The 25,711-nt window shown below is 42.0% G+C and overlaps 2 protein-coding genes and 1 long non-coding RNA gene across 4 annotated transcripts; 2 read left to right on the top strand and 1 right to left on the bottom strand.

Moving 5' to 3' along the window:
- Positions 1 to 33: 33 nt before the first annotated feature.
- Positions 34 to 17,827, bottom strand: LOC143495899 (dysbindin domain-containing protein 1-like). Of its 2 annotated transcripts, none has more exons than XM_076992562.1 (4): positions 17,352 to 17,827; positions 14,541 to 14,684; positions 9,085 to 9,222; positions 34 to 1,765 (listed from the first exon to the last, which is right to left on the bottom strand). In XM_076992562.1, exons 1-4 carry the CDS (start codon positions 17,824 to 17,826, stop codon positions 1,617 to 1,619), a joined length of 906 nt encoding a protein of 301 aa, XP_076848677.1. In that variant the 5' UTR covers position 17,827; the 3' UTR covers positions 34 to 1,616. The 2 variants fall into 2 exon arrangements, with proteins under 2 accessions (XP_076848677.1, XP_076848676.1); XM_076992561.1 differs by having other exon boundaries at positions 14,541 to 14,687; positions 17,352 to 17,813.
- A 1,004-nt stretch (positions 17,828 to 18,831) lies between these two features.
- Positions 18,832 to 20,411, top strand: LOC143495925 (uncharacterized). The gene is made up of 3 exons (XR_013125596.1): positions 18,832 to 19,293; positions 19,877 to 20,061; positions 20,280 to 20,411. It is a non-coding gene; the product is annotated as an uncharacterized LOC143495925 (long non-coding RNA).
- Positions 20,412 to 21,435: 1,024 nt separating this feature from the next.
- Positions 21,436 to 25,183, top strand: drc4 (dynein regulatory complex subunit 4). The gene is made up of 11 exons (XM_076992556.1): positions 21,436 to 21,574; positions 21,727 to 21,816; positions 21,947 to 22,144; positions 22,247 to 22,453; positions 22,578 to 22,632; positions 22,837 to 23,042; positions 23,193 to 23,360; positions 23,612 to 23,698; positions 23,879 to 24,088; positions 24,396 to 24,461; positions 24,895 to 25,183. The coding sequence occupies exons 1-11, from the start codon at positions 21,572 to 21,574 to the stop codon at positions 25,042 to 25,044; spliced, it is 1,440 nt and encodes a 479-aa protein (XP_076848671.1). The 5' UTR covers positions 21,436 to 21,571; the 3' UTR covers positions 25,045 to 25,183.
- The last annotated feature ends 528 nt before the right edge of the window (positions 25,184 to 25,711 follow it).

Raw genomic sequence — 25,711 nt, 5'->3', positions numbered from 1 at the left:
CTTCACAGTTGTGAAATAAACCGCTTACACTGGTCAATGATGATTTTGCTTCCTGCAAAAAATAAGTTTATTATGTGTTTTTGAAAACTTAATCTAAATGTACTTTCAGCACTTCTCTGCCCCCATAGCCCTCTGCTCCAGTATACTCATGTCATGTACAGTTCGGAAAAGTCATGATGGGGAAAGTGGATCTCTGGTTCCATAGACCAAACTGTGGCACAACATAGCCTCTATGTTTTACACGTGCACCTGTAAGTATGAGAAGAGCAATAACAATCAATTTTTTGAATGAATAAGTAAAATAGAATTAATGTAAAATATAATTGCCATGTCACTTTAAAAACTGTGATCTAAAAAAAAACATTTGAATTCAGCATAAAATGCATTATAAGGAGCATCTATTTTAGTTTGGGAAGCAAAATGAAGTTATGATTTTGTTGTCCAGTGTTATAATAAAAAGACAACCTGTGTCATAATAGTCTACTGTACACTGTAGTGTAAAGTTGCGAGACATATTCTGACCTGTTTTGCATTTGTCAGATATGAGATACATATACAAATCTCTCTGTGCTTTATATACATCTGTAAACTTTATAATAGTTTGCCTCTTATGGTTTTGTACACAAATTTTATATAAGGACATTTCCCATGGCAGCCCAATCTTCAGATGTCATGGCAGTGGTGGGCATGTCCAGTGTCTGTTGGTGTTCTCCCCTAAAGACAGTAATTGTGGGACCGTTTTTCCGCTGTGGTGTCTCATAGAATATGAAAAGGCCTTTAGATTGAAGGATACCAGAGGCTCCACAATCAAAGAATAGACATTCAGTGTACTGGTGACTGGCAATAATAAAATGCTAATATCTGATATTGGTAAGACCGTAGGTAAAGAATAGCACCACTTGAGAGATTCACGTTGTATAGGGCTGAAATCTGACAGGGTTTTTAATTTAAAAGCTAATTAAATAAATCCTTACATCACGGAACATTTTCAGTTCAGCACTTGACTGGAAACTAGTATTTTTGCAACCACTGGACGTTATATTTCACATTTATTTATGGAGTACACGGTGTACGTTGGAAAAAATGTTTGCTGAAAATCTTGAGTTGGGTCTGTCTTATGGTCACTGAAGGATCTTTCTGATAGGTCCTCCTTTGCCTTGCTAATGGTGTGTTCTTGCATTTCTTTTTCACAATTGCTCATCAATGGCAGTTCACCTTGTTACCTCTACAGGCAACAAAGTACACGGCAGTGAGTTTTTGGCCTGCTCCTCCAACACAGAAGACCCCCCCCCCCCCCCCCTTTATTTATTTTCTATAAATCAGAGAAGACTTCCAAACCCGTCTCCATAAAGTCCAGATGACCAGCAGCCCTTAACAGGAAGTAAAATGTCTGACAACGTAGATTTGGAGAGACGTGTATCAGTCTATTGCTCCACTAGCGCCTACATGACAGTTCATCTGCACACAGCAGGTAGAGAGTAGGAGCATGTTGGCACCGTGGCTGTGTATCATTCAAGTTTGTGTGTGTGTGTGTGTGTGTGTGTGTGCGTGTCCCAGTAATGTCAGGTGTGTTTCTCCCAGGACATTCTGATCCGGCCTGGTTGGGAGTGGCGCTCTCAGGGCTGCTTGGGCTTGCGGTAGCTTGTACTCTCCGAGTCGCTGTGGTGCTTCCTGTCTCGCGGCTGCTCAGCCTTGCCACACCGCGTCCAGGAGGGGGAGCGCATGTAGCCGCCCCGGTGCAGCGTGGGGGGGTGGCTGTGCTGGCCTGCTCACACACACACACACACACACACACACGAGGTCAGAAGTCGGGTCAGCTCCATTCTCACCCGTCGGAGAGGACATAGAGGACATGGGAGGGCACTGTCAGATTGGACATCTCTTTCTAATACTGTACACACTGTCCATCATAGCCTGGTTATTAGAGGACCGCATATGGGGATGAAGCACCTGTTGGCTCATCCCTCAGGCAAAGGTCTACAGTTCATGCACCTCAGGAGAATTTCTTACTCTCTCTCTCTCTCTCTCTCTCTCTCTCACACACACACACACACACACACACACTCCTCTACTGTTTTTCTGTCTTTGTGCTTCTCCCTTTCAGTTTCTTGAATCTGGAGCATCCATGTGTATCAGAGGGTTCAGCAAAAACAGAACAATGTACTTTCTCTTCATTGCATTCCCCCACTTATTTGAACATCTTGCAGTGTTGCATTCCAGTAGTATGAAGTTTGAGATTTATAAAAATGATTATAATATCTGACTATTGCCATCCTGCTTTTTGACTGGAGAAATGGTGATGTGGCAGCACATGTGAGCTGTTGGACATTTGACTGTGTGTGTGTGTGTGTGCTGCCTTCTCTGTCTGAGGGTCCTGAAGCCACTGTATGCCAAACCCCCCTTACTGTAAACTTACTGTATACTGTATTCTTCTTCTTTCGGCAATTCCCGTTTAGGGGTCGCCACAGCGGATCAAACTCCTCCATCTGGCCCTGTCCTGAGTGTCCTCCACTGACACACAAGCCACTCTCATATCCTCTACCACTGCATCCATAAACCTCCTCTTAGGTCTACCTCTCCTCCTCTTGCCTGGAAGTTCCATCCTCAAGACCCTCCTACCAATATACCTCTCCTCCCCCCTCTGTACATGTTCAAACCATCTCAATCTTGCTTCTCAAATTTATCTTCAAAACATGCTACATGTGCTGATCCTCTAATAAACTCATTTCTGATCTTATCCTTCCTCGTCACTCCAAATGAGAATCTCAACATCTTCATCTCAGACACCTCCATCTCCCTCACCTGTCTCTTTGTCAGTGCCACTGTCTCCAGTCCATACAACATAGCAGGTCTCACTACTGTCCTATAGATCCTTCCTTTCATTCTAGCCGACACCCTTCTATCACACTTACTGTATACTGTATATGTTTACAAATTTGTTGTCTCAAAGTAAACAATGTTATAAGGGCACTAACATAAATATTTTGGATGTGTATTTGGACTACAAAGGTTGTTGCAAGTTCTTAGTTGATTGCACTTTGTTGATTTTTTCTTACCTAATCACTTTTAAGTACAATTAATTTGTAATAAATTTACCATTATTCAGTCAGCTGAGTTACTGCTCCAATTAGAAATGGAAAAGCTTTGGCATTTTTTCGCCATAAGATGGCGCTGTACACTGGGGAATTTTCAGTCCCAGGCTTGAAAATGTTTTCAGCAAGATGCCTATGAATATTTTTTTAGCCAGTTCTATTGCTAGTTTTCATTCATGGTGAATCAGAAGAAACTGACACCATACAATTACCTCTTGACTAATGTACAAAGCATGCAAACTGGATTCAGCTGCATTTTTATACTAAAATTAAATAAGGTAAAAAAAAAACAAACTCAAAAGTGAATGTAAATCACTACATAATTAGGTAATGTTGTATTTCTCTTTGTCATAGGCCTTACCCTACAACCACTCATCGATTTTGCTAAAGATTTATGAGAGAAAACCTGGGTGTTAAAACCTGGTTCTTTATTGCTCTCTGAACAGACACTAACATAATACACAGACCTGATCAGTCAGGCAGGTTTGTGTATAGTGTTTAACGTGTGTTTATCTTGGGAAAAGATTTCCAAGTGATAAATATTCTTTCATCTTGGGCTTTAATATCATTGTATTCTTTGCATGTGTGTGTGCTTAGACAGGTGACGGTTGATCATGCAAGGCTTTGAATTCAGATCAGCCCTGCTTCAAGTACACTCTGCTCTTGTGATATTTGACAGCTAATAAATATGGATGTTGGAGCGGCCATGTCTCATATGGACAGGCCACCTCTCACTTTTCCCTGTTCTGTGCCTCCTGCCATCCTCTGTGTGTATATCGGTATCCACTCTGCGTCCTTCAGCTGTCATTCAGTTATGCAGGACGTGTCGACATTTGCACACCTGAAGGTCACATATGCTTCAGCTGTCATTCAGTTTTGCAGTTATGTTGATATTTGCACACCTGAAGGTCACTTATGCTCTTGTTGCATGGCAAGTGTTAATATTTCTCGAAATCTTTAAACCAAAGGTTACTCTAATAGAGCATTGGATCTGAACTGGAATGATGTTACTGTTACAACCTCAATGTCAGAATGCCATTCAGAAACCAACAGAATGGTGCTACTTTGGCTTGGTTTGTATTTGGTCATGTGCATAGATGTCCATGTTTCTCTAGTTGGAGAGCACTCTTGTGCGGAGATTCTGGCTGTAAATAATGTGGAGTGTTGCGTTTACACTACACAGCCTTGCTCCTGGAGAGAGCCTGTTGAGCTCTTCTGTCCCGATTCACACCAGGGGCAGAATGGAATATGAATTAATCTCCTCTGCCCTGCCTGTTTTTGCCAAACAGCCTTTCAGCTCCACTACTGAAATTCAGCAGATGCTGATGATAAGCTGGTTTGACACTACTGAAATTCAGCAGATGCTGGTTTGACACTACTGAAATTCAGCAGATGCTGATGATAAGCTGGTTTGACACTACTGAAATTCAGCAGATGCTGATGATAAGCTGGTTTGACACTACTGAAATTCAGCAGATGCTGATGATAAGCTGGTTTAACACTACAGAATTTCAGCAGATGCGTGACAACAGCTGAACTCACTTGGCTGAGATCTCACACTTAAGCTGATCATTAGGAAGATGTCTGGCACAAGGAGAACATTCATTCAAACTAGCCTAGATTCCAGCTAGATTCCAGAGTTCCTCAGTGGTGTCGCGACCCAGTGCAGATTTGACGTGAAGTACAGTAGATTTGACGTGAAGTAGATTTGGTAAGCTGAGAGCATGTACTCTCCAATGTCTGACCACCATACATTTGAATCAACAGTTGATCAGTTTGTTTCAGTTCACATGGTCTGGGTGACGTGGTAGAAGTAAAGACGCAGTGACTTTTAATCTCCTTCAGGAAATAAGTCATAAGCACGGAAGCTTAGTGGAGCAGTCGGAGGCATCTGAGATGAGAGAGACGGTGTAAAACAGCACAGGATCCATGGAAGAGCTTGACAGCTGTTGAACAGCTTGAGTCCGGCTGTGCCCGGCTGGAGGGCCGGCGTGGTTGCACGCGGCCCTGTGTGGGGTACGTCCCAGACAAGGTCACTCTCGCACCCATCCACGGTGCCGTGGTCCCGCAGCTGGACCAACGTGTCTTACAAGTCCTGCTGAGACAGGAGGAGCTGCAGGACGATTGCAGTTCCCTTCTCGTGCCTCTCCACTAAAAACATTAGTCATAGTCACCCCAAAATAAAACGTGCAAAAAATAAAACTGCCGTTTACCAAACAACAGGTTTGACAATGACCCGCCTGCCTAGTGCTGTTCTGAAATGTCATGTGAAGCGCTCGGCTCCCGGTGAGTGGGCGGATTTGGCTTTCTGAGCCTGCCTCCACCTCCTGTTCCTCCACCCGTGCTCCTGCTGGTGCACCTGTGCAGGCAGGAGCAGGCAAATTATAACGGCTTCGTTCGAAACACATCTGGTCTCTCGTGGAGTAAGAAGACATGGCGCATTAGTGCAGAGTCCTTTGTTTAGTCTGGAGGGAAAAGGCTCAGAGATGTATGGAGATGCAGTCACAGATGGCTAATGGTGACCATAACTCACAGGACCAGGAGAAATAATGCATCAAGTGCAGCAAGCAAACTTGGGGGTTTATGAAGGGTGCTAAAGACTACAGATTCCAGACTTCACAGCAGACTACAGATCCCAGACTTCACAGCAGACTACAGATCCCAGACTTCACACAACTCTACAGAGCCCAGACTTCACACAACTCTACAGATCCCAGACTTCACACAACTCTACAGATCCCAGACTTTATACCACACTACAGATCCTAGACTTTACAGCAGACTATAGATCCCCAAAACACTGCAGCTCCATTATTAGTACCAAGAGTTTACATTAGGCTACTATGATGATTGTTACACTAAAACCCTCAGTTTGTTTTACCAGTTGTTTTTTTTAGAAAGATGTGCAAAAATAGACAGTATACCTCTGCATCCCATTATAGTGCCAGTATATGCTAATCCTAAGCTAATGTTGGAGGGTTGCCAGAGGCAGAGAGGATGATGCATGGCTAATGGGGGTTGAGTGTAGTGTAATTGAGATTAATACTCCTTCTCAAAGAGCCTCAGTACTGTAAATGTGTCAGTCTGCTTCTCCCATTTTTGGACCGTGCGTCACCATCCCAGCACACTCATGCCACCGCCATTTCACACCAGTACAGAGGAATGGTGTGGATATCCCAACAGGCTCCATGGTCAAATAAATTCCCCATCAGCAGCAACTGCCTGTAGCAGCCAGAAATAGTGAGTCTGTCTGGATGTGTAGGACAGAAACTTTTATGACGGTTTTGGGTACTATGGTACCACGTGTAGTCATGGCAGCTGTGGTCCATAATTCACCTCTGCAGTGGTGTATCCTCATCACATTGCTCAGGGTAATAATTCAGTTTGTACAGTTTAGTGTGGCACTACACAGGCTTACAAACGACATCTCCCCCCTCTATTAGTAAGTCTATTAGAGGAAAAGCGTTTAGGAGGTTGGAGGGCAATTAAAGGGGTGGCAATCTGACAGCGAATCGGAAGCCGGGGGGAGCCGGGGTAAAAAACCCAGTGACAGCAGCATGTGTCAAGACACGTACGGTGACACTGGAGTGACCCACATTTGCCTACATATTCTCACATACAATCACATACTGTACTGGACAAAGCGCTATTATCTGTGCTGTTTATATGCTGCCTGTGAGGAGGGAAGCGTGTGTGGCTACATTCTCTCATCATCACACCGAGTGACTTTGCCCAATGACATGGGAAGTATTTCTTTTTATAGCTCCTAGACATTCCCCAGGGTCCTGGCACCATGCCCTGTCTTACAAGGGGCTTGAGTAGTAAGCTCGATCTGGTTGTTTAAAAAATAGACAAATAATGTCTTTAGTACTGGGCTAGTTCTTTTATAGGTGTAACATCTATTTAAAAGAAAACAGACATGAATTTGATATTGAGTGGTAAATTATCAGTTATCAAAAGCTGTTTCTTTCAATTCAATTTTCTGTTACTGTTCCATCAGTGAAATGCTGACAAAATATAACTGCAACAGTTAAAGAGAAGTGGTTAATAGTTAAAAGAATATATATATATATATATATATATATATATATATATATATATTATATATATACACACACACACACACACCGTATTTTTTGGACTATAAGCCGCTACTTTTTTCCCCACGCTTTGAACCATGTGGCTTATACTAAGGTGTGGCTTTTCTGTAGACTTTTCTTCACCCGTCAGGAGGCGGAGCAGAAAGTGAATCAGGTGGGAGGTCAAAGTTGTAAATCAAAGAAGAAAGTACTCATTTTCATTTAGCACATGCAAGCAGCAGGCACGACGGAGAAATTTATTCAAACCAACATGTGTTGTGCCAAATTCTGACTCCCCTCATTCGCACACGCATAAAGACACTACAAATGATATTCGGGAGTTACAGTGATTATAACTTAGTCCATTGAGCACTCTAGTTTTGTCCTAACTAGATATTTAGACATAATACTGCGAAGTCATGTGGTCAGAGGTGAACTTCGGTATAGCCAGTGTTTTTTATTTAAAATATTTAACACTCTTGTGTCTTTGGACATAGATAATGCCGTGCCGTTTGCTGTGATGAATAATTAAAGTCTAGCTCTTGTTTTATGCATAGAAACGTAATTCGACAATATAATCTTTAGCGTATTTATGCGTGGATAAACGAGGGGAGTCGGACTTCGGCACAACACCGTCTGAAAGCCAAAACTGTCGCACATGAAATGCTACAGGCACTGTTCAGAAACTGATCAGTCCGGTTAAATGTATTCAGTTCAGTAGATGTATGCGGCTTTTAGCCCGGTGTGGCTTATACAACATTTTACATTAAAAAAACTTTGTAGGTGCGGCTTATATTGAGGCAGAACACCATTAGGTTCCCTCTCATGGCAGTGAGTGGACCATGAGGGTCGACCTGGGGAGACAACTTCAGTTCCCCAGGGAGATTGTGTAGACGTCAGTCCGCCCAGACTTGATCGTGTGGTCGGCGCCACACAAGACCATTCTATTGGTGGAGCTCACTGTGCCGTGGGAGCAGGGCACTGAAGCTGCCAATGAGCGCAAGCGTGCCAAATAATCAGACCTTGCGGCCGAATGCAGAGAGGCTGGCTGGGAACCCATCACATACCCCATTGAGATAGGGTGTAGGGGTTTTGTTGGGTCCTCAGCAGCTCGCCTGCTCCACAACCTTAGATGCAGTGGGGCTGGACGTCGGAAAGCCATGAGGGAACTGGCAGAGGAGGCCGAGAAGGGCAGTTTCTGGCTGTGGCTGAGGAGGAGAGATGGGGGGTGAGGCACTAACAACTAGGGCATCAGCAGGGGGTGGCAAGGAGGGATCCCTGCCATCGCTCCACCACCATGAGATGTACTGGGGTTAAAGAAGCGAAACATCTGTGACTGGTGGTCCCCAGCTAATGACCTGCTCATGCCCAGGGGTGCATCGAAAGCACACTAGATCAAGGCATTGGTGGAGGTGTGTCAGGCAGCAATTCCTAGCAGACAGGCCATCGACCTGTATCTTTTAAAAAAAGTGCGCTCTATAGTCCAGAAAATATGGTGTACATATATAGAGAGAGAGCTTACAGAGGAAAATGAGTACTATGGAAATCTAATGAAATCTACTGCTGTCTAATCTACTGGTGATTATTGATGTAGATGTTGAAACCGTCTGTGAGATGGTTAGAATTGTGTTTTGTTTCTAAATCAGTACTCCTCTGGTGTCTGAGGTGGAGATCCCTGTACAGCTACTTTAGTGTAAGTGTCCATCAGATGTTCTGCACTTATAAGGTTCTTGTCCTTGCATTTTTCCATCTAAAAGCAGATCTCACTTTGATGTCTTTGGTATCTCTTAATCAAATGAGTGATGTTACACTCTGGTGGTGACATGGAATGCCTCCCAAATGTCTCTTCCTGTCACTCACTGATGAAGTTTCCTGTTTGGTAGAGCTGCATTCAGAGACATGCACACACTCACTTCCAAGTGATTCATTGCGGTTCTCGTCATCTGAATCAGCGAAGACCTCAGCCAGCTCCTGGTCGGACATGTCCGTGAGCTCTGTCAGATCCAGCAGGTCAAAGTGTACCTCCAGGGATGAGACACTGCTCAAGGGCTCTGCAAAAGGACATAGCCACTGTGGATTAGACACTGGTGTACTCTTGGTGAACTTTGTTTTTCTAAAATGGAGGTGAAATAAGCAAACAGCGTTTTAAATAGCTTCTTTTTGTATTTAGTCTGGAACAGCATCTCCCAAATCATTAAAGTAGGGCCCTGGGCAGTGAGGAGCGCTGCGCCCCAGCTGGGTGTCTGGTGATGGGTAACAGAGAGAGGAGCTCCACTCTGCTCCTGGCTACATGATCCAGCACACACTTCATTAAGCGGGAAGGTTTTTAAAGTGTTTGCTGTTACTTTTTTCGGAGGGTTATTTACATCGATTCCTGCCTCTTCCCACCTTTCTCCCTCCTACAGCTCCTCCTACTGCTCCTCCAACTCCTCCTCCTACAGCTCCTCCAACTCCTCCTCCTGCTGCTCCTCCTACAGCTCCACCTACTGTTCCTCCTACAGCTCCACCTACTGTTCCTCCAACTCCTCCTCCTACTCCTCCTACTGCTCCTCCTCCTACTCCTCCTACAGCTCCTTCTACTGACTCATATCCAGGTTCACTCGTCTCTGTTGTCCTGGCTGGTCTCCTTCTGTCCTGCCACACCTACTCAACAGGCTCAGCTGAACTGTAATACCCTCAGAGATCCCTCATGCTTTCAGCCCATCTTGGTTGGGTCATGTACTGTATACATGAAAAAATTTATATTACTGAAGTTTTATATTGTATTAAACATTTAGAAAACTTTTAAATAATTGATTTGGTTTAATGTTTTAGTACATGTAGAATGAACTAAAATGATTATCAGGTTTTCAGTTTGACAATGCAGCTGTGTGTCCTTAAAAGAACCGTCCCAAAGACAAATTATGTTTGGCTTTCATTCGCTAGCTCGCTAGGTTGCGCAGACTCAAAGACGGTGAGAAAGCAAGAATGTGGATTGTGTGGGAGGGGCTTCAGTTTTCTGACTGCTTAGAATAAAAGCTTACATAAGCTTTTCACAAAGTGAGGATGACCCATTTTACATAACAAAGGGGGGAAAGTCTGGCAAAATGAAGTCGTAAACAGGACTTTGAAACTGTATTCATAGGATACACTTTAAACATGGACATTGTATGCACAAAGAGCAAGTCTAATGCAATTAGAAAGAAAACACAGATGTGGGTTCCCCAAGTCTTTATATCCCAGTGCTGTTCCATTGTGGATCAGCTTTAGAATGCAAAGCAGGTGTTGTGCCCTATAGAGGACATATTTCAGCATTAATACGGCTTTTCTTTCCTGTTGTAGTCAGAGGTTGAACGAGAGCCTTTATTTCTGGACTCATCTGTTACTATGCTGAAGGCTAATCCCTCTCAGCATGGCTATGTTAAATATAGTGGTGGCATTGATAAAAAATCAATGACACTTTAACCAAGACAAAATGAATCTATAAGAGAGAGAATTAATAGAACAGAAGAGGTTGCTCAGTATCCAGGATCGTTACTATTGCCAACACAACATAAACCCAAACCACATGAAATGTAAACCTGCTAGTTTTATTCAATTAAAATCCTATGTACAATGATTCTGCTGTGAGTTATTGAAATTAAAAGACCACTTGATCACCCATAAAGCAGCAGGTCGGTCATCATTAAATAACATTTACAGAGCAGGCAGACTTCACTGACATATAACAGACCTTTCAACAGTCACTGACACTTCTAGTGGTTGCAGCTGAATCATCAAAGCATCATATGGCGGCTCTAATGTTTTCATTGTCATCTTTACCAGTGATAACAGTGACACAGGAGGACCTTGAGACAGGAAGACAGTCACACAGGAGGACAGTGAGACAGAAAGACAATGACACAGGAGGACAGTGAAACAAAAAGACAGTAACAGGAGGACAGGTAGACAGAAAGACAGTGAGACAAGAGGACAGTGTCTGAAGGAACCTAACAGATGTTCATCCCCTGCAGTGTGGATCAGAGACAGAACAGGAGTCACAGGTTTCATGTACATTACTTTGCTGAGGGTACCAGTATGATCCAGTAGCATACGCATATATCTATTTATAAGCTAGCAAAAAACATTTTGCATTGAAGGTGGCCCAGTGAAGGTCTTGCTATGACTGGGTGACACTAAAGAGTAGCCACCTGCCATTGAGACCTCGAGGGCAGCAATTATGATAATGAATATGAAAATGGTAAGGAATCACTGGGCTGTATTCGGTCATCTGCCTGTGACATGGTCCCGCTGCATCATTAGTAGTCATGTAGTCCTGCATTTAGCAAATTCCTCATTGTGGTTATGATCTTGTATGAACTAGTCGCCATGTCAGCTGAGGATCAAGGTATTGTTTTCAACCACACTGAGGTGATCAGGCTAGACTGAGCAGTGGAGGTAATGTAGCACTCATGGTTGAACATGGAACATGTTACCAGTAGAAGGGAGATAAACACTCCTGTGTTTATCACACGTAAATAGAAAAAGACATTTCAGCAACATCCATGTTAGCCTAAATATTAATGAGAGTCAGCTGTCCAACACTCTACTGACTTTATTGTCAGATTCAACTAACATAGCAAAGTGTCCATGAACCATGTGATAAACAACCTGCAACACAGCAGGTTAACAACATAACATCTGATGTCTGAAAGCCTGCATGAGACACAAATAATCTCAGTTTGTACCAGTTATTATACAAAGTAACAACACAGTAATAATTTCACAACGTTTACACTTTAGGAACGGGGACTTCTTAGTATGTGGAGGGAGAGGCTCTTTATAATGGGTTACACCTTAGTGTGCATAGGGGGGTGCCAGTATGTGTGGGTGTGCATGTCTGTAAAGAGAGAGAAAGAAAGAGAGGGAGATACACCCCTAGATGAGCTCTCCCAGGAGACTCGCCCACGGCTGTCTCTCACTAAGCGGGAGGGGGTAGGAGAGAGAGTGGCGAAAAATCAAGATGAGTGAAGAGTGAAAAAGCAGCGAGTGAATTCGATTTAAGATCCAGATTCAATGAGAGCATTATTTATCTTCTTACACATTTGCAAACAGGTATTGCTCCTATTTGCCACCAAATTGTTTATTTTATTTGTCATTGAGCAACCCCCCCCCCCCCCCCCCCCCCCCCCGCCTCTCCCTGAATAATTGATCAGTAACACATTTTACCTCCCAGCAAGGTCTGTGGGAGGTGGAAAATGGAGTCCGCTCCCATAACAGCAAATTGTGAGTGAAAACAGAACAAAAGAGTATGTTCTGCGTGAGCTCACACTGCTCACACACCTTTACTTCTGTGCCCCTTACTGACATCTGTTTAGTGTTTTATTGGGCTCTGCTTTGCTACTTGTAAATTCTATTTAATCTGTAAGTTTCTTTTTTTTTTTGCAGACTGTAATTTGAATCTCTTCTGCTCTGTTTGTGTGTTTCATCTTCTGTTACAACAAAAAAAAAACAGCTATATGCTTCAGTGATCTGCTATTGCACATCCTCTTACACAGCTTCACAGTGCCACGGTAACATGGTAGCCATGGTACCAGGCTCTGGTCCAGCCTGCTTCAGACTGTTTGAGGCATGCAGCTTCTGAGCATGCTCTGCTGATGAAATAGAGAAGACGTAGAAGACGATGTGGGAAATCAGACTTCTTCAGGGAGAACACTGTGTCCGGTTGGCTAGACTTTGGTTGCCTCAATGGGAGTTCTGGCCGTAACTTTACACTGCAGTACCCTGCAATGGAGCTCCACCAGCCAGTAGTGAGGAACAGAGACGCAGGACAAGCTAGTGAGTTAGTGAAGAGCCACACAGCAGATCATTTACAGATAAAGACAGTTCCAATAAAGGGGACACATCAGTTTCCCCAGCAGCACTGACTCTGATTGGTATTCATTGAAAACCAGTGAAAGCCACATGTTCAGGAAAAGGTCAGCAAAATGTATTTGTATCAGCAAATGTATAAATAATTGAAAATGATTTCACCCTTGTTGTTTAAGTTATGAATACACTCAATGCATCACTGCTGATTTTATTTGTAGTTCATACTAGTACAACATATTTTATAAATCTCAGTAAATCTTGTAGTAGGGCTACATGATGTAGATCCAAATATTACATAGACACTACATCGATACTGTGAATGCATGGAATGGTTTAAGACTGGACTGTGTTAATAACTGCAATATATTAACCAAAATTATTTGTTCTTTTTGATTAATGTAAATGCTTATTAATCTAGAATATTTGTTATGCTCATTTGCATATTGCAACCTTCTGAATTGTGGGTATTGCAGTATTAGCTGCAAATCTAAACTCTCTCTCTCTCTCTCTCTCTCTCTCTCTCTCACTCTGCATGGCAGGTGCTGGTCCCGATCCATCCAGAGTGAGATCAGACAGTGGGGGCTTTGCACTCCTTCTAGCCTGGATGTGTGTTATGAGACTCGATGGATAAAGGCTGCCTTGTACCAACGGTTCCTTTGGTCCCAGTACCACAGAGACAGAGTGTGCTTCTTCTATCCACACACAATGGATCCTTTTTAGTCCTGGGCATGGGGAACAAGTCATAGTGGACAGTGAGTACAAATTTGGCTGGAGCCTGCAATGCCTTAAGGCAAGTCTCCCAGGATCAGTGGGGGAGGGAGGAGATCTGTCCACAGGCTCCAGCCCAGATTAATCCCACCCAGCTGGGTCTGGCCTTACAGAATCCTCCTGCCACCAGCCCTTCTCTTCTGCCTTTCTAATATAAGACTCAGGGGATTTTGCAAGGCACCGGTGTGACTGATACAGCCATGCGCCTGGACTCAAGGACTCCAGTGTGCCGTACCACGTTTGCTTTTGTCCAATTGCGCTCTTAAAATTGTTTACTTGTCTTGTTAAGCCATGACAAACGAATGCGCTTCCAGCTGGTTAATGGCCTGAGAGACTCCTTGCACAGCATCTGTCTTATTGTAGACGTTTGCTTTCTGCCAAGTAGGAAAACAACTAAATAAATATTAAACTATAAGTGGTCTATATTTAGTGACACCCTTCTAAAAAAAAACTTTCCTTTTCTCATTATTCCATTATATAGCCTTCAGATTGTTCAGACAATCTGAAAAAAGAAATTTAAAAAGTATTCCACTGACAGTACAATATAGTCCAAGACTCTTACATTGTGATGTAAATTTGTTTTTAAAAATGGCCAACATCTGTTCTGAATCAGTCCTACAGTAGTGAAGCAGATGGTCTGTGCTGGTGAGCAGCCCTGCTGTATTCGCTGTTCTTTGGCTTGTTTGGCTTGTGTTTTCCACCAGGGTGAAGATGTGCATTACGTCAACATGGCAGAACCCCCTTGTATCCTTTTTTCTATCTTTGCACTTACGTCTTTTCTCCACGACATGCAGCAGGCCTGAGATGTGTCCAAAAGTGCAGCTCTCGTCTTCACCCATGGCATGATGGGACGGCTCTTTGGACAGTTCTCCTGAGCTGGAGGGCTTCAGCAGTTTCTGAACATCTGTGTTGGGATCTGCTACGGAATCACACAAATGATCAGGGAATTCTTTACACCTCTGCAACTGGTGTACTGCAACTCGGAAGCATCACTATGATTACATGCAGTATGATTACATGTAGTATGAAAAGAAAATACTTGTATGTAAGAAGGACTGTGGTAATATCATGGCTAGTGCCTTTGAAACATAAAACCTAACATTTAATCCTCGCTTTAGTAGAAATAGAAACAAAGCTCATGTTTGAGATCAATTTCCTGCACCTAAAATTCTTTGCTGGAGGGTGTTGTGGGAATTTTATCTTCCATCTATTCTCTTTCTGGGCTATCCTCTTTTCATGTATTATCCTTGAAAATCCAAAACAGAATGTTTTATTAATAATCCCTGAATCATTGCATCACATCCTCTAGATCCCTTGAATAGAAAATTACTCCACCATTGAGTTTGGCATCAAAATTATGTTTTTTTTTTTAACCTTTTTACACAACTGCCTTTTTAATTGGGCATGAAATACAACTATGCAGCATTTGCAGAAATGATGGTGAGTTTCATGTTTAATCAACAACAAAATGCAAAATATGATATGAAATATGATGGAATATGATATATGATATACAACATAATGTATGTTTCAAATTCACTGGGTCTCTGATCTCCCCTGTTTTTCCTCTTTCTACTCTCCTCTCTCTCTCTCTCTCTCTCTCATGGCTGGACTGCCACCACCTCAGTGGTTCTGCTGCCCTGTAGAGAGGAGGTGTAGGACAGCAGGAGTGAAGTGTCCTGTCTGGCATCACTCACTCCTCCCAGGGGGACCTGTGTCCATTAACATGCATTTAACGTCTTTATGGTGCAGCAGTCTCATCTCCAATCTTTTGGTAGATCTGTAAGTGAAACATACCTGCAAAAATGCCTTGGAACCCTGAAATATGGTCACTCAATGTATAAACTTTTTTATGTAGCCAAATCTGTCTAAAATTGAGAGGAGGAGACTTTGAACTCATAATAGTAGTGAAGTATCGCCTCACTATGAATCTTCTGTTCACAGAAACTTCTGTTCACAGCATTGCTGATCTGAGGACAGAGCCTGAGTGGATAAAACAAGATGGATTCTGATTTCAGCCTGGAACTGAGACCTGCAGCAGGCCATCAATCAATCAGTTTTGCGGTGTAATCAAAACATGCTGAGGCACTTGGGCTCCACTGTAGTCTCCTGATGGCAAAGCCAGAAGTCTTCACCAACTGACCCCGCAAGCATGGCAGTGGCTTCCAAAAGCAGTCGAACAATTATACGCTTCTTTTACCACTGTTATTATTAAAATTATTTTTAGACATAATTCAGAATATTATTAGCTTGTACTAAGGATTTAACATTGTGTGGAAGGTGATGTTCTTGCGTTTAAATACTAAAAATGAAATGAAATTTTACATTTCATATGTAAATCACATATTGCTGCCATGGTGGTTGTCACATTTTTTTTTATGTTGTGGATTTCTGATTTAAAAAGTCTTCTTACACCTCCTCTGTTCTAACTGTGTCCACTGACACTTTAATTTCATGGGTCTTAGATAGTTTTGCTCTGTCTTTACCACAGCCAAACACATTTCCATGTACCAATAGAAGTGTGTACAGATCCCAGTCACTACAGGCAATAAGTGTAATGACGTTGTTGACCACTGGTGATGCAATTCAAAATTTAGATTTAAAAATAATTATTATTTGAAAACATTTCAGCAGCTATTACACATATAATGTCACGTCTACAACAGCAGTCTCTCTGAAGCAACTCCACTTGGTTTGTTACCTTTCTGTTACCTGACTACTCATTCAAGTTATTTGAGTATTTATAAACAGCACATTATTCTTAAACTGCAGGGTTAAAAAAGGCAGCACGATAAGATTAAATCTAGGAGTTCACCTGCTTACAGAGCCTCCCTCTCTCTCAGAAGAGATCACAGGCAGATTGGATTAGTACCTCAGGCAATCTCTGCCCTCCACAATAACCATAATCTGTGTTATCCTCACTGTGGTTCACTGTGGGCTACAGTAGAATGGGCTGAGACAGGCTTCTCTTTGAAACAGCAGCGAGCGGCTGCATGACCCACAGCGGCTCATGCACGACTGACCCTGACACGACCCTCCTACCGGCCAGTCAGCTTGGTAATTGCTTCCAAAACAACACTTTACACAATGTTAACATCAATGCTCCATAAAATGTAACGATTTTCAGAGTTTTCAAGTTGTTCATTTTCAAATGGGTATTTTTTCAACTGTGACAAGAAATGGCCGATGACATTAAAACAAGCCAGAACGAGTTTTTATTATGTAGGAGGCACTAGACTTCTGAGCCTAAGAGCCCTACATAAGGTGATTCAGAATGACACTGCTGGGTAAAGAAATGCACCTGCTGATAATGCTACTAGTTGTTCGATTCAGTGAAATTATAAATGTTCCTAAAAGATGCCCAGTAGTGACACAAGCTGGCAACAATGTCTGCCTTTTTTCTGATACAGTTTTCCCTCTACTCATTCTGAAAATAGATCCCACAAATGTAGGAAATAGATGGGCCATCTGGCCCAGGGTACACAAAATTCTAAATGACATTTATACCACTGACCCTTCAGAGACAGTGAGTTCAGCAAAGATGCAGCAGACATTATGAGTCAGGAGGAGAGAGGGTCCTTACCTGGGCTACCTGCCCCTCCCTGAGCCTCCATCCAGCAAACCAGGATCAGCAGCTGCTGTCTACAGCAGCGACATGGGCGTGGAGCACTCAGAGTACAGACAGACAGAAGGAAACAAAGAAACAAAGAGAGAGAGCATGAGCAGCAGATTGCACTGAAGCACGAGCGAGCGGCGCTCTCGTCTGCTCTGTTTCTCTCTCCCTCCTGTATCCCTACTGATCCTCCTTTCCACCACACTCCCAGCCATTCAGCGATCGGAGCCCCCACACTGCCAAAGAAAGGGAGAGCGGGAGAGAGGGAGAGAGGGAGAGAGGGAGAGTGGGAGAGTGGAACAGTGGGAGAGAGGGAGAGTGGGAGAGAGGGAGAGAGGGAGAGTGGGAGAAAGGGAGAGTGGGGGAGAGAGGGAGAGTGTAACAGCAAGAAGAGGGAGGGAGCTGGGGAGTGAGAGAGGAAGAGGGGGATAACTCTGCAAATCATGCAGTCACTTTGCTCCGTAGGTAGTGGATAGTAACTGGTGCATTATGCAGAATACAAACATATCTGGAGATAAAGAGGCTAAAAGACAAACATGCACATGGGGGTATACCTCAGGACATGCGGGGTATACTTCAGGACATGCAGGGTATACTTCAGGACATGCGAGGTATACTTCAGGACATGCGAGGTATGCTGGCCGATTGCCCAGACTGAGCAGAGCATGAAGGGCACAACAGGACAAAGATGTTGGCGTGATGTGTTGGTGTGATGTTGTGTACTAAAATAATGGGATGGTACTAATGGGATGAAACTGTGTGTGGGTGTCTAAGGGAGACATTGGACTTCAGCAACATTCAACACACTGAGAAACAAATAATCATAACAACTTATAGCATGACATTTCAATCTCTTTTCAAAATGACAAGCAGCCTGAAATCTTTTTGGATATTAAAATTACAGATATACATGTTGCAAATATGGCATGCTGTGTATACACATATCAAACTCACACTGTTCAGTGTCTTATGTAGAGGGAAGCTCATATCAAGAATATTGATGATGTCAGCCAAACCGCTTACATTCTCTGTTCATGACTATGTTCAATTGGCTATTAATGATAATAATAATATTAATAATAATAACAATAATAAGAAGAGGAAGAAGAAGAACAACAACAACGGAAGAAGGATGATGTTGACAGCAGAAAACTCTCGATCCAGAAAAAAAAGTAAACTATCAATACAACAAGCCATTACATCACAGAATGAAAATACTGAGAATTTGAGAATTGAGAAAATATTGAGATAAAAGTGTTAACTCAAAGGAATCAGTGATCTCCCAAATTGTTTATTTTTTTCAATTGTTTCTTTTTTATGTGCGTTTGATTTAAATATTCAAATTAATTAAAATATTAATAGTTGATCTCAGCGTTAATGTCCTGTGACCTGTCAGTCAAATTTATATCACTAATTCTGAATAGATTTGTATCAATTTCAGTGATCCAGGCTCCATTTCTGAAAAGCATTGTAATGGCTCATTAAATGAGAGATTTTTACTCTTAGAATGACCTTATCATTGATCAGATAGAGAGTCTGTGGTTGCAATGCAAAAGACAAACTCTTAACACTGCCTACTATATTCTGCAGAGAAAGCACTGTAATGATTGACTGAACAATGCCAGGGCAATTATTCTATTGTTCAACTTGTTGTAGGCTGACGAGCATAAGTAACAGACTCCAGCTGCCCTCTAGGGGACAGTTTGACCTACATGTAGCCCATACATGAGAGATGGGCTACAGCGCCTTCGGTTTGCAGAGAGAGTCGCGTCAACTCCGTTCACTCCAATGGACCAGTTTTTTACAGCAATGGCGGATCGTGGAGCCTGTCAATAGTTCCCGGAAGTTAGCAGCAAATACGAGCAGCGCAGTCAAACTGGAGCAGTGGACCATCTGTGATACACTTTTACAGGTTAGTACGCTTAAAAAAATCAGATTGTGTATTATAAGGACATCAGAATCAAATTAGCATGTGCATTAAAATGTGAATTAAAGCATTTTAGTGAATTATCCACCTCTTAATAAGCAGATTTAGGGAACTAAATCTATGCTAAGACAACGCGAATACGGTTAGCGAGATTTCACATTAACGACCGACAGCCTATTAATTGTAAATTCCTCTCTTAATGCCATTTCACCTAAACGCGATGTTTTTGCGGGGTAGCTATAAGTATTGTTTAAATATAACATTTGAGTGTGATTGTAGAGTGTGTTGGGTCGAGGAGGTGAAATTAGGATATCCATTTTGGAGTACCAACTAACGTTTTATTTCCTTTTATTTTATTTATTTATCCCTTTATTTATTTTATTTTCCTTTTTATTTCGTTTTATTTATTTATTTTTTATTTTATTAACGTATTTCCTCAGTTTTTGAAACTGCTGGATATAAAAGACGTATACTATTTAGTGTGATTAAGTTTTAAATATTCTATCACTTAAAGAAATAATATAATTATTAGGAGTTCATACTTATTATACCTGTGTCAACACTATAGCTGTGATCAGCAGCTATGGGCCCTGTCTTTACAGGTCCAGTGGTGCATCGTAGTGCAGGGGGGTTCCTCTTTCTGAGTGCGGGGCGATGCACAAAAATGGTGGGAACAGCATCTGCTCTCAGCCTAGTCTTGCCCTGTTTGGTTTTGATGAACTGGTCTGCCTCAAAATGTGCCTGCAGAGTGATGTGAGTTTACTCCTCACACATGACAACTCAGTTTTGTCTACCCATATACATATTCCATAGTGGGTGAATACACAGTATTAGAGAACACTTACTGGATACGTATACACTCATTACACATATAAAAAACAACCAAGGATGTGCAACAAGTTCAAATTCATATCACATCAATACTCATAATAATCATTTTCTCCTGTCTTTTTCTCCTCTCTCTCTTTAAGTCAAAGAACCATAGGGGATTCAATGGAGCCTGCAACTAGATAGCACCCTCACCCTGCACCCGAGTCTGTCTGGAGTCTTAGATTTTTTTTTGTTCACTATTCTGTATTTTAATAAATCAGGCATTAAGCTTTCCAATAGTGTGTTTATTGTGAAAAGTGCAAATGCAGTGTTTGATGATTACCTCACATATATATTTGCTGTTGTAATCTTTAGTGAGGGTAAGATTGCTCCTGCTTAGTTGAGACAACCATTTTTTTCTCCTCTCAGTATCAGTGGGGAAACCATACATTTTTGCTCGATTGGAGCATCCCCATGCAACACAGCAAACCATGGTGGACACTACACAAACAACATGGAGGAAAGGACCCAGAAAAACTGCTTGACATGATATTCATATTTGAGATTATTAGAGATTTATTTAATGAATTAATTGCTGTAAATAAGTGTGTATTAAAAAGACAAGATATATATATATATATAATTTATGTATTTTAATATGTCATATACTGTCTGGATGTAAATGTAATGTGTTTTAATGTACCCTTTTAAAGCATATTTCTGCACAATGAAGTCAAAGAAAATTTTCCTTCTGTCAGAAAATGTACATTAGTCATTTAGATTACTTAGGTCACCAATACCATGGGATTACAGAAATTACCATGAATGTTAGAAAATTAATCTCATCTGAATTTCTCACCCCTTCCTGTCCCTCTAAATATATAAATGAACGTAATATATAACAATTATAAAACAATCAAAGCATTAAACAGCAATGTGCTCTAAAATTAGCCTAAAGTTGGTCGTTATATGTTCACAATAATCCTCAAATCGCAGTTCTGTCTCTGTGTTTATGCGCTCAAATTGAACTTCCTGGAACTATCTGAAGCCTCCGTGAATCACGTGACCATCAAGCGTTTTGAACTTCCGTTGTCGCGACTTGCCTTTACATGTTACATTCAGCATTAACTCAATTGATTACATTTAGTTCATGCAAAGACTTGACAATTAAATGGCACTGACTATGTGCAGTTCTATAGTTATACACACAAACTAATACACCATATAATACAATACATAATCAAACTTTTTTTCAATAAGTTAATATTGTGAATCTGCGATGCTCAAACGCTGCCGATGTTTTAAATTCTCGTATCGCGACATTTGAGCATTCGTTGCCATGACGCTGTTGTGTACAAACCACTTGGTGATTCCGTGCGAGCTGACTAACCTACCTACTATTTAGCTACTTAGCTTTAAAGCGTATTGCTTGTGTACTTCTTCTTATCAAAACATGGTAAGTATGAATATAACGGCTAGCTAGCTAAAAGCTTCCACTTTAGCATTTCTGCTAACCAGGGTTAGTTATAGACTAGCATAATGCTAGCTGGTTAGCCAGACTGATTAAATGATATGTGCAAATGAAGCGCTTAACCTGCAATATTTCAGCCTCCGAAAAAGAAGGGCGCCAAAGCCGCGAAGGGCAGGACCCCTACGGTGGTCGACGGCCTTTCTACGGAAGAGATGACAAAGGAGCAGGTGAGTATGTAACGATAGTGTCCAAACGTCTGAACCGGCAGCGATGCGGTTCCTCTAAACATCGCGGTTATCACTACACGTCCACCGAGTTGAGGAGTCCGTCATGGAAACTGTTCTCCCCCTTAATTAGCTGGAGGAACATATTCTCCGGCTGCGTGAGGAGCTGGACAGGGAGAGAGAAGAGCGTAACTATTTCCAGCTGGAAAGGGATAAGATCCACACCTTCTGGGAGATCACCAAAAGGCAACTGGACGAAAAGAAAGCTGATCTACGGAACAGGGACAGAGAAATGGAAGAAGCTGAAGAGCGCCATCAAGTTGAGATCAAGGTATGGGGACGCACGAGGAGGAGCGTCCATCTGTGGCTCCACATTCACATGCATGGTCATTCCTGACTGGACGTATTTGTCGTTTGGTCTGTTGTTTTCCAGGTGTACAAGCAGAAGGTGAAACACTTGCTGTACGAGCACCAAAACAACATTGTAGAGTTGAAGACCGAAGGAGTGGTTGCCACAAAACTCATGCAGAAAGAGCACGCTGACCTGGAGACGGAGCTGCGCAAAGGCATACGCTCTCTGAAAGTGGACAACAAAGAGAAGGAGCTCTCCGATGAGCATCTGCTCAAGACTCTTAAGCTGGTGTGTGCAGGATGGCGTTTGCTACCTAGCACCACATGACTGTTCACATTCTCCAGCAGTGTGCTAATTGGAACTGTGTCTCCTAATGAGGATTTAGTTATGTTTATGTACTTTCTTTTAACAGAAACACGACGAGCAAATTACCAAGTTAAGGAATGACTTTGAGAGACAAGTACGAGGTATATTTAATCGTACCTGTGTCTTTCACTGTATTTTGTGAAATCTGATGTTCAGCTTTATTTCTGCACGACGTGGTATTTGTCATATTTAATATTTTCCTGTTTGTGTGGTTTTGGTTAAAAATATGTATTTCTGCACTCTGGGAATTTGCTATGTTGCTCTTATGCAGGGAATATGCTGATATTATATATCTTGTCCTGCAGAAATAGAAGCTAAATATGAGAAGAAAATGCAGGCGCTGCGTCAGGAGCAGGACTTGAGACGCAAGACTGAAATCCATGAGATAGAGGAAAGGAAGAACACTCATATAAACACACTGATGAAGAACCACGAAAAAGCTTTCAGCGAAATTAAGAACTACTACAACGACATTACTCTTAACAACTTTTCCCTCATCAACTCCCTTAAGGTATGGCAGAGAGAACTAGCTCTGATGGCCAGTTAAGGTTAAATCAAACCTTAACTGTTCAGACCTCTGGCTCTCTCGCGTCTCATTCGTGGCTCTCTCCTCGACTCGTGATTGTTCTCTCCTCTCCCCGTTCCTCTGGCTCTGCTTCAGGAGAAATTGGAGGAGATGAAGAAAAAGGAGGAGAGGCTGGAGAAGGAGATGGCCGAGGTGCAGCGGCAGAGCAGGCGTCTGACGGAGCCCCTGCAGAAGGCCACTCAGGACGTAACGGAGCTCCAGAAGCAGCTCGTCAACTACAAGAAGGACAAGGCCTCGCTGGCCGTGGGTGCAAGAACCTTTACAGGCTCTTTTAGGTTTACTCTGTACTACATGCCGTCCTAGAGCTGTTATTGCTTCGTTTGTTATTATTCTGTTGTTCTGTATTTAAATGGTGATTTTGCCTTTAAGGTGTTGTGCAATCTTTTTATTCTCATGTCACATGTCTACTGGGTATGGCACCAAGTCTGGACTTGAGTGCAAAACAGTCATAATTTTTAACAATTTCGACGTGGGCCTATTTCACTCTCTGTCAGGGAGCCAAAGCACGCCTCAAGGTGGCAGACAAAGAGATGAAGGACCTGAAATGGGAGCATGAAGTACTTGAGCAGAGATTTAGTAAGGTGAGTGGGAGCACTGACTGGATATAGATGCTGTGATTTTGCTGTGCTTTTAGTTGGCACCTTAACATAGGGAACATGTCATGGTGCTTTTGTGCCATTAGATTAATGTGTCACCTGCACTGAAACTTGCTTGACATGGTAGTTTGCTCGGATTGGCTACTGCCATTTCCTGTTCCTTAGGTGCAGCTGGAGCGTGACGAACTGTACCAGAAGTTCACCAAGGCCATCCAGGAGGTGCAGCAGAAGAGTGGCTTTAAGAACCTGCTTCTTGAGAGGAAGCTGGATGTGCTTACAAACACACTGGAAAAGAAAGAAGCCCAGCTCAACGAGGTTCTCTCTGCCTCTAATCTAGACCACTCTGCCCTCAACGCCATCACTCACAAACTCGAGGTACGACTGCGTATTCAAACCTGAGTGAGGCTGAGACTGAAATCACGTGTGTGGACTTTGTGGAGCCATGATTATAAATTCATAAAGGAGTCGAATACATGAAACCTGCATGAAAGCTACAAATGAGTTTAGCTATAGTAATGGATTTAGCAGATTTATCTGATTTGTACAAAATCCAATGAAAATATTCATACATAATCATAATTCCTAAAACATTTTTGTGTGATTCCATTTGATTATAGGACTGGAATATAGTTCTGGTTTGGGTTCCGATTAATTGTTTTGTTTAATTTATTTTTGCTTATAGGAAGTGTTGGACTCTAAAAACAGTGCTATCAAAGATCTGCAGTATGAACTAGCGCGTGTCTGTAAGGTATGTTGTCACTCACACCCTTGACATGATACACAGTCGTGGAAAAAAATGTTAGCATCTGAACTTTCAATATAATTAAAATGAGCATAGCCATATAATGTGTCCCGATTTCAACATTTAAAAGATAAAGGTGATATAACAAATGTCATGCTTCATTTAGATTTTTGTAGTCTGTTGTCAAAAGGAAACATTTGCTTTTAAATGATCAGTAATCAGTAGTGTGTGTGTGTGTGTGTGTGTGTGTGTGTGTATGTGTGTGTGTGTGTGTGTGTGTGTGTGTGTGTGTACCACAGTCCCCCAGTTATCACTTGTGTGTGTGTGTGTGTGTGTGTGTGTGTGTAGGTGTAAATTATTGTTATATAAAAACAAAACCAAGATTGGCTGAAAGTTCATAAATACAGATGAAGTTCTAATAACCTGTTTTCTCCCAAAGGCTCACAATGATTTGCTAAGGACATACGAGGCCAAACTAAAGGCCTTTGGCATCCCTGTGGAGGAACTGGGCTTCACGCCCCTGGAGAGCAGTGTAGCTGGGCAGATTCTGGGGCAGGGTCCTGCAGGGCTGGTGTCTGCCCCTCTCTAACTGGACTGCATTTACCTCTTCACTCTTATTAAGAGACACTTTCACATCAAATCACAGTGTTTTTAAACATCTTTGTCATTGTGTCTTTTATTTATTATAAAATAAGATTTTGCTTTCATAATAATTATTTCTTTTTATTTAGTTTTTTTTTTTCTGGAGGACCAGATTAATCTAAATAAAGATCTAAAAAAATATTTTGTGGTGAAACAAATATGTATAAAATTATGTACTTATAAAAAATGATGTAGATAATCTTACAGACGCATAGAGAACGTTTGAGATTTCTATTTAGAGGTTTTGCCAAAGAAACAACAAGGGGGTGGGGTTACACCGTGCTCCAAAGGCTGTATGTGAAACCATAAAGATCAGGGAAGATGTTAAGTGGCAGTACAGATTCCTCTAATGGAGTCCAGATCTCATACACAGAGCATAACATTAGTAATACTCAGTAACGGAGAAAACACAGCTGCCAGTGTGTCTGCATCTCATGTTATTGGACAAGACTGTTTTGATAACATATTTTGTTATATATGACTGATAAATAGATTTTTAATTTGTCTGACGCCCGAAACCAGTGAATGTGAAATTAGCTTTTTGTTTGGCGCCACCTCCTGGAAAGAAGTTGATAATGCCGAGAATTCAGGTTTACGTTACACATACGTAAACA

The sequence above is a fragment of the Brachyhypopomus gauderio genome, chromosome 2 (assembly GCF_052324685.1).
Source record: "Brachyhypopomus gauderio isolate BG-103 chromosome 2, BGAUD_0.2, whole genome shotgun sequence".
In the NCBI taxonomy this organism is placed as follows: domain Eukaryota; kingdom Metazoa; phylum Chordata; class Actinopteri; order Gymnotiformes; family Hypopomidae; genus Brachyhypopomus; species Brachyhypopomus gauderio.
Note: the sequence above shows the minus strand (reverse complement) of the source record. Positions and strands in the feature narration are given on the sequence as shown.

Bases quoted from the DNA above. Each gene is read 5' to 3' on its own strand.
- drc4 (XM_076992556.1), top strand. The intron at 22,145-22,246 runs GTATGGGGACGC...GTTGTTTTCCAG, and splicing joins GCCATCAAGTTGAGATCAAG to GTGTACAAGCAGAAGGTGAA. The intron at 22,633-22,836 runs GTATATTTAATC...CTTGTCCTGCAG, and splicing joins CTTTGAGAGACAAGTACGAG to AAATAGAAGCTAAATATGAG.
- LOC143495899 (XM_076992562.1), bottom strand. From the start codon at position 17,826: ATGATTTGCAGAGTTATCCCCCTCTTCCTCTCTCACTCCCCAGCTCCC. The intron at 14,685-17,351 runs GTAAGGACCCTC...ATTCCGTAGCAG, and splicing joins GGGAGGGGCAGGTAGCCCAG to ATCCCAACACAGATGTTCAG. The intron at 1,766-9,084 runs GTGAGTGTGTGC...GTGTGTGAGCAG, and splicing joins CCGCAATGAATCACTTGGAA to GCCAGCACAGCCACCCCCCC.